Consider the following 9223-nt stretch of genomic DNA (forward strand, 5'->3'; position numbering starts at 1 on the left):
AGACATCAGAAATACCCCCAAAAAAAGTAAAACATCACTTGATATTTGAATTACCCTCTTCAGATCATGTACTTTTGAGCAGGGTAACTTTAAAAAGCAGTAATAGTTGCACATCACAAGAGGTCTAACCCATTTAAGTTAGGTCACCTGGATAGATACTGCACTTTCTATTTATCCAGTCATTTCATTTAGATTTACAAACTCAGTTCATACATTACAAATTATAGTCAATGTTCTTCTGAGTAATATCTTTGTTATATACACAAATATTCATTTTCACAGCTGTTTTCTTCATGGCCTCTATCATCTCCTTATTCCGTAAAGTATAGATTACAGGATTCAGAAAAGGAGTCACTATGGATGGGATGATGGAGACAATTTTATTCAAGTGCAAGAGGCCACCAGTACTGGGTCGGACAAACATGAAAATAATGGTGCCGTAAAATAGTAATACAACAATCAGGTGTGAGGCAAAGGTTGAAAATGCTTTTCTTCTCCCACGTGCTGTTGGAAACTTCATTGTTGTTCGGATTATGTATATATAAGACAAAATAATTAATAGAAAACAGCCTAAAATTATAAACAAACTAAGACAGAAAAACAGTTTTTCGACACTTGACGTCTCATTGCAAGACAGCTTGAGTAAAGGGCCAAGGTCACAATAGTAATGGTCAATTTTATTTGCTCCACAGAACGAAAGGCTTGAGATCTGTAAGCATGGAACAACCACTGCCGAGAAGCCACCAACCCAGGGTCCAATGATGAGTAGGCTGCAAACCTTGGGACTCATAATAAGTAAATAGCGCAGTGGATTGCAGATGGCCACATATCGGTCATAGGCCATTACGGTCAGGAGAAGAATTTCTGTCGCGCCAAGAGAAAAGTGGAAATAAAACTGTGTCATACAGCCAGCCACAGAAATGGATTCTTCTCTAGTTTTAAGAGACCATAGGAGTCTGGGAACAGTGACAGATGGATACCAAATCTCTAGAAATGAGAGTCCACTAATAAAAAAATACATAGGTTTGTGTAAACGTCGATCAGATTTTACAATGAAAATAATGAATATATTGGCTGTTATGGTAACTATATAAATAATTAATATAATAATGAAGAGGTAAAATCCTGTCTCCTTCAATAGAGAAAACCCCAAAAGTAGAAATTCTGTTACAATTGTCTCATTGTTGTCTTTTATGGTCCACATGTTGAGCTTCAGAAAAGATAAGGCTTTAAGTATGAAATAATATGAATTGTTTCTTCATTCTAAAAAACACATTAAATACACGCTTGTTTCAATACTATTTTATGTGTTCATATGTGTCAATTAGATGTTTTAAAACCTCAAAATTGCAGATACCCCCCTACCAACACACATTCTAAATTTGGGGGACCTACCACCTGCCACGTACTAGGCTTTGACTTGTGCATTATTTGTACTTCCATAATTCCTATTGACTCTATTAAAGCAAAGTATGTATGCAGACATGTGAGCAGTCAAATCATTGGATTTCCATGCCTCCGCCATTTCCACTGGTTTAAATGGTGTGACGCATTGTCATATGTAGCCATTCCTTCACTGTAATATCTGGCAATAAAGACAATTTTTGAAAATTATGAAGGGGTGTATTCATTTACTACATGTTTCCTTTAGTTACATTAATTTGATTTATAATTTAGAACACTTAACATTAAACATAATTTTTTTTTCTCATTACCAACCATACAAAGCCAGTGAATTAATCTAAATTAATAAATAAATAAATAAAAGCACTTTCAAATGTTCCAGACCTTCTCAAATTTCTTAAGTTAACCACTTTGCTTACGTAAAAAATAATTTCATAAGAAATTATGAATTTATTTAGATTCAGCGCACAAGAGAATGGTGACAGCTCACTGCGAACACTAATGCCACCTAAGCCACTAAATATAAATAAATATGCATTAGTGCTAAATCTACTTACAATAGGGAGGTTCTTAGCGCACAGTCATGGCAGGTGGGCTCACACAATTTGATCAAAATGTGCGCTAAGAACCTCCCTATTGTAAGTAGATTTAGCAGTAATGCATATTTATTTATATTTAGTGGTTTAGGTGGCAATAGTGTTCGCAGTGTGCATTTGCCATTCTCTTGTGTTCTGTATAAATTTGCAGTCACAGGCGTTCTTGCACCTGTATACACGTTTTGTTTCATTTTGTTGGAATGTGCTGTTCAAACTTTTGTGTTGTTTATTTAGATTCAACCGTGTAATGTTACAGGATCTCCTGACAGACATTCAGTCTTGTTTAATAACTAATCTCGCTAAAATGAGAAACGTCATTAATACAGGTTTAAAGCATACCAGTTGTTTCAGGTGATTTTTCAGAATAAGCTGAAATGTGTGTACATGAGGAATAACACTATTTATGGCTATTATATGACTTATATTCTGCATTTTATTTTTAGCAGTTTTCCCTTCTACAGGCTCTATCTCTAATTCTAAGTTTTCTCTAAACTAATGAGTGGAATCTTTCTGCTATCATGTCTGAAATACATTGCATACATTGAGAACACCCTGCTTCCCAAAATTTTTGTAGCACACCCTCAGAAACATCAGCATAATGTTGAACATCATACAGCAGTAAGAAGCAGTGTAGCTGTGAATCCAGCACTAGTGTGAGATAAAAACACTTACTAGAAGCAGCAGGTGCGCCTGTGTCTCTGATCTCTCTCTGACTTTCTCTCACCATGCTCCTGCTCCCTCCTCCCACTCCCCTCTCCTTAGACTTCTACACGTAATTAGCAGTAAATTCAAATTGAGTGTACAGTTTAGGAGGGAGGAGGAGTAAAGGAGCCTGATAAGTGGAGAGAGAGGCATTTTTCAATTAAAAGATATATTACCAGGGGCATAACCAGGGAGTTCAGGGCCCAGTGTCAGGACCCCCTGTACCAGGACCCCTCATCGATCAGACCCCCCTTTAGATCAACGACCTTACTCAGCGCTTCTCTGTCTCCTCTTATGCTACACAGGGAGCCCGTCCCGAATCCTCTCAGGCTGCCACAACAGCCAGGCAGTGCTAAGACATTGTATGTGATGCAGCGTACATTGTCCAACGTCTGGAAATTGTGTGATGTGCCACATATAACTGCACAGACACAGCACGGATCACCTGATGTGACAGCCTAATAGGATCCGGAGCGGGCCTACTTCTCTTACGGGCCCGATCACGATCACACCTCCTGTATATTACACCACTCTATATTACAAAGTTTCTTATATTTACTTATACTATTGATTTATGCAAAATTTGTTGAAACAACAGTGCTTATTTATATCCTGCAATAACTGCTGGAATTGAAGTTCAAGAAAAATACGTGAACAGAGTCTAAATCTGCACTACATAAAAACAAAATCAACTAAATAACATATAATGTAACTACAACTATCAGAACTGATCATCTTGAATGCTTCTGATGAGTAAAACAGAACTTCCCACCAAAGCAAGTCAATGATCCCCTGACGTAACACTTCTGAAATTCCTATGCAGTAATTCAACACTACTGTAGACCTTTTCTTTTCATTTGGCCTTTGACATTCAATCTATTATTTAATCAAATAAGTGTCTTTTTTATTTAAATTAGCACTAAACATACAGTCTGTTGCTAAAGGTAAAACATATTAAAGGAGCTGTTTATTCCCTTCGCACACATATGGAAGTAAATGTTTCGGAGGCATAAATGTACTAGACATATGTGATAAAGCAGAGATCACGGGGGCAAGGATTGTTTTAGACTCCCTGTAAATAATCACATTGAGGAACAGTACAGTCATCCTTTCCCCCATCTAAAATGGCTGAAAACAGGGAATAGTTGCATTCACCTGCACAACAAATGGTGACATGAAAAAGTTAGTGTTTCTTTAACAATAGCCATATTAAAATGTTTGGGAGTAATGCAGCGCATCAAATCATCATTTAATATTTTGTTTCCTATTGTACCTACCGTACCACAGATTGTCTGCATGATCCTCATCCTATTTCTGTCTTATTTGGGAGTTTTTGCCTCTGTATAAATAGGTTACTTGATTTTAATGATAAATACGTAATCCACAAATTCCCATTTGTGACATTCATACCTGGGAATAGACTCATTACGTTCTTTTAAAATGAAACGTTTTTTTTTAAGTCTGAGAATGTTTCTGACAGTAAACAGATATCTCAGAGGACTATGAGTTACACAAAGTTTCAGATGAGTTTTCTAAAGGCTTTTTTTTGCATGAAATATAAGTGTAACTTAAAGGCTATATAAACCCTTGGTGAAATGTTTTTTCTTTATTGCAACGTATGTATATAGCGATTATAAGCACTTTTGCTGCAACTTCTATGTATCTACTGTAATGACGGGGTAGGGAGACAGACAGGTGAGCACTAATCTACCCGCCACTCAGTCCCTGCCTACTTGCATGACCCGTCCTAGGCAACAGCGTACAACTGGGCAACGGTCCCTACGCTTAATAGATGCAGACAGACAAACAGACAAGGGTAAACAGAAGTTAAGGGAAATGGGGCAGTTGCCCACGGCAACACCGTGAGCAACAAGAGTAGTGAACGAGCCGAGTCAAACCAGGAGTGTACGAGGTACCAAACGCAGAGTAGGAGCATAGTCAGTAAAGCCAGGGTCAAAATGAAGCAGAGGTCAATAGTAATAGCTGGAACAGCAGAGACAGGAAACAAGATAGAATCACAGGCAAAGACAAGAAGCAAATGAAGGTATACATAGACCGAGGGCGGGAGCTAGAACCGTCTGGCCAGGCTGTGATAGGCTCTCCCACTCCTCAGCCTACCAGCCTGAGTGGTAGCAGATCGAGTCACTCTATCAGACCTAGGAGCAAATGCAGACTGATTAACCACGGGCGTCGACACAGAAGCGGTGTCTGGCAGATCCTTTACATCTACTTTACATAAAAGCTAAAACCAAAAAACAACTCTTATCCCCCCTGATATATGCAAGGCCAATTGCATGGATTACTCCAAGTATCGGATTTCACTCCAAACGTTAAAGCATCAAACATACATGAGAACGGAGTGAATATCACAAAAAGTGCTGCAGCTTCTATGTATCTACTTTACATACCAGCTGCATAATGTCGCTGTAAGCCAAATTTGTCAGGGAGCTGGACTGACGGCTTGGCTGACAACAGCTCCTGGGTGCCTCCGAGACACAATCTAACCCTAAGGCTTTGCTCACATCTGCGTCAGGGCTCCGTTCCGACGTTCTGTCTGAGCTTTCCGTCGGAACGGAGCCCTGACTGACACAAAGTGAAACCAAAGGTTTCCGTTTCCATCACCATTGATTTCAATGGTGACAGATCTGGTGCCAATGGTTTCAGTTTGTCTCCGTTGCGCAGGGGTTCCGTCGTTTTGATGGAATCAATAGCGTAGTCAACTACGGTATTCATCCCGTCAAAACGACAAAACCCTTGCACAACGGAGGCAAACTGAAACCATTGGAACCGGATCCGTCACCATTGAAATCAATGGTGATGGAAACGGAAACCTTTGGTTTCAGTCTGTGTCAGTCAGGGCTCCGTTCTGACGGAAAACTCAGATGGAACGGAGCCCTCATATAGATGTAAACAGAGCCCAATACTTTTTGGATCTAACCATCAACATCAACTAGGGGAAGATTACCACCAGGACACATTTCAAAGATGTGGACACCAATAGCTACATTGACTTTTCGAGCACCCACTTTAAACCTTGGGTCACCAATATACCTCATAACCAATTTAAAAGAATTAAAAAGAATTGTAGCTCCAATAAAATCTACCGCCATCAAGCTGATATACTAAAAAGGAGATTTACCGACTTTAATAGTGGCACACTAAGAACGAGAATAAATAAACATAGATCCAATACCATCAATCATTTTCTGAAACACAGTGTTTCTAGACACCTCCACTTTGAACATGAGGGAGTTTTTTCAGTAAAAGTAACACCACTAGAACACATACCCAATACCTCCAATAATAGGTTCTCCTCGCTAAAAAACCGGGAGGCGTACTGGATCTATAAATATCATAGTTTAAATCCGGAAGGATTGAATGAAACTATAGAGAACACTAATGACTTTTAAAAATCTACCCTGAAACATGTGTCATTCAAACACAACACATAGGTTTTACTGTATAGGTAAGAAGGGAAAGTATGAATATAGTACTATGATCAATATTAATATTCAACGTAAACTGTACATATGGTATACACTCCACTTGACAAGTTTTTGATCTAGACATCACCCATATAGGTCTTTTAAATAATATATCCTACATTTGGAATCCCCTTTACATACATATTTTTATACTTTTAGCCCGAAATATCTGAGTACAATTAACTCATGGAGTGCATGTAGTAGAAACATGATAAAAAAAACCTGACCGTGTGCAATTTTATATTCTCATAATTCTATACAAAACGAATATAATGAAACTGATAGTTTTTTATTGAAATTTTAAAACTTATCTTATAGCAACAATTTTTTATGAGTTTTTTGTATGGAGAAATCCAAAGGTTTTTATACATTTTTTCTGATTTGATCAAAAAACCAGTGCTTCAAGTAATACAAAACAAACGGCTTTTGACATAGGCATTTTTTCAAAAGTATTATAAACATCTTTTTATGCCATCTAATCACAAATAATGAAAATCTTAATCTCTATCCCAAAATGTTCCTCTATCAAGGGATTACTTGATGAAAAGAGGATCACCATGGAAAGAGACACAGATGCACCGCAACTAAACAGCAGGTTGCCTACTGCAGATCACGTACAAATAAACAAAATGTCTTTATTTGTTAAAATACTTTTTGCTCACATATGTGAATGAATATAAACATCATGATACTATGGCAACATTTTAAAGCATTAAAGTATAACAGCTCAAAAACGGCTTTGAGAAAAGGTGCATGAGAATCTATGTGAAAAACATGATGCTAGAACAGAATGTACATAATCATGAATAAATGTATAAGAACACATGTGAATATGTGTGAATAACATATATTATCTGTATAAACCATGATGTTTTAAACTTTGAAGCCACAAAGGATCTGTCATCCTGTAACGGCTCTTGATAATTTGTATGTAAATTGAAGTGTTGTGCACCGGTGTGTTCCCGGTCTTTTTACTGCATATATATGTGCACACTACACGTGCAACTATTATATACTGACCTGACGAAGGGACCAGTCCGGTCCAGAAACGCGTCGTCTTCTCAATAAAAGATCTCCTAGATCCTATGCACTTGACTCCGTTCCTGATCCTCTTCAGCCTGGCGCCAATACCTGTAATTACACTGCATTTTTTCTCTTCACCTTCTGACTATCACCTTGTCCCAGGTACTAAGGATTTAGCACCAAGGGACTGCAGTGGGTGGCAGCCGGCTATCTACACTTCACCACCTCATAATAGTCTCGGAGGAGCGCCGCCATCCCCTCACCTTTTTACTGTACTAACTCATATATGGATAGTGACGCCGAGGGCTTGTCCAGGAGGGCAATCCCCTGTGGGGCCTGGCCGCTGGGGATTCCGCTCCTACAGGGAGCTAGAGTTGCACGTGGGATGGACGGGGGCCTGCTAACTTTAGGCACGGGGTGCTATCTACATGGAGTGGTGCTAGCTACAAGACTAAAGTCCCCGGACAGAGATCTTGTGATGCTCTGGCCGGGGATTCAATTGTTGAAAGCCCGACATCACTGTCCTTCTATGGACAGTAATTTCAAATGCTTCCTTGGGCTCAGCGCTCAAAGTAGCACTGTGTGCAGTCTTAGGCCAGGATCAGTTTTTACCGGCCGTTACAAGGATTGCTTCCTAAAAAACGGCTGGTAAAAACTGATCCATTGACTTCTATGGGAGCCGTCTGGCCGTGAAAACGGCCAAAAATAGGACATGTCCTATTTTTTGACGGCCAATATTCACGGGCCATAAAAAATCTGGTCATGTGAACACACGCATAGAACTTCATTGTTCTGAAAACGGCCGCCACACGGCCGTTTTTCACTGTCGTGTGAATGTAGCCTAAAACTCACATACAAGCAGAGGTTTACATACAAAAACAATGTAAAAATAATAGAACAAACTATGTATATACCACATACATCTACACCAACAAGAGCTTGTGCTCTCAAAAATGCTGAAACAGAGGCTTAGGCCCCATGCACACGACCGTGCCCGCAATCACGGCCCGCGATTGCGGGCACGGCCGGCCGCTGATTGACAGCCGCATTTTTGGGCCGTGCTCCCATACAAAGTATGGGAGCACGGCCCGCAAAATGCGAAAGAACGGACATGTTCCATAATTCCCGGAACATTTCCACGGCACGGACACCCTCCCGTAGTGCTACGGAAAGGTGTCAGTGTTCAATGAAAGTGAATGGCTCTGTTTTTGCGGACCGCAATTGCGGTCCGCAAAAACGGAGGTTTTTTACGATCGTGTGCATGGGGCCTAGGTAATATTTGGCCATCATCCACAAACATGTTTACATATTTACTGCACACGGCAAAAAGCTATAGTACTTTACAATCAAATCTAAATTTTGTGAGCGTGCAAAGCATATTGTGTATAAAAATACAACTTAATAATAATAACACAACCACCTTCAGGCAACATTGCATCAAACAGTGATTAGAAGCAAAAATTGCATGAAAGTTAAACTTTGTGAATAAAATGCGTAGTCAAGCAGACTCCATATACAAACAAAATGTGTAAACAACTTAATAGTAAAAAAATATATATATCTGTGTACGTATGCTGTTTCAAAGGGTTTTGTTTATTACATTTAATTTGCATCAGACAATCATTACTGAAGCTTGAAAATGTTTATATGATGTTTATTGGACTGTGTTAGGCTTCATTCAAAAAATGTATAATAAGGCTTCGTTCACATCTGCGTGAGGAGTCCGTCCATGGGTTCCGTCTGAGTTTTCCGTCAGGGGAACCCATGAACGGAATCCAAACCAACACAAACGGAAACCATAGGTTTCCATTTGCATCATCATTGATTTCAATGATGACGGATCTGGTGCCAATAGTTTCAGTTTGTCATCGTTGTTTAATGAATAGCGCAGTCGACTACGGTATTGATTCCGTCAAAACAACGAAACCCTTAAACAACGGTGACAAACGGAAGCCATTTGCACCGGATCTGTCACCATTGAAAACAATGGTCATGCAAACGGAAACCAATGGT

The 9223-nt window shown here is 39.3% G+C and overlaps 1 protein-coding gene across 1 annotated transcript; it reads right to left on the reverse strand.

Moving 5' to 3' along the window:
- Nucleotides 1-214: 214 nt before the first annotated feature.
- LOC142660001 (olfactory receptor 6F1-like) lies at nt 215-1204 on the reverse strand. The gene has a single exon (XM_075836652.1). The coding sequence runs from the start codon at nt 1202-1204 to the stop codon at nt 215-217; it is 990 nt and encodes a 329-aa protein (XP_075692767.1).
- Nucleotides 1205-9223: the final 8019 nt, after the last annotated feature.

Source organism: Rhinoderma darwinii, chromosome 8, assembly GCF_050947455.1.
Source record: "Rhinoderma darwinii isolate aRhiDar2 chromosome 8, aRhiDar2.hap1, whole genome shotgun sequence".
In the NCBI taxonomy this organism is placed as follows: Eukaryota; Metazoa; Chordata; class Amphibia; order Anura; family Rhinodermatidae; genus Rhinoderma; species Rhinoderma darwinii.

Bases quoted from the DNA above. Each gene is read 5' to 3' on its own strand.
- LOC142660001 (XM_075836652.1), bottom strand. From the start codon at position 1,204: ATGTGGACCATAAAAGACAACAATGAGACAATTGTAACAGAATTTCTA.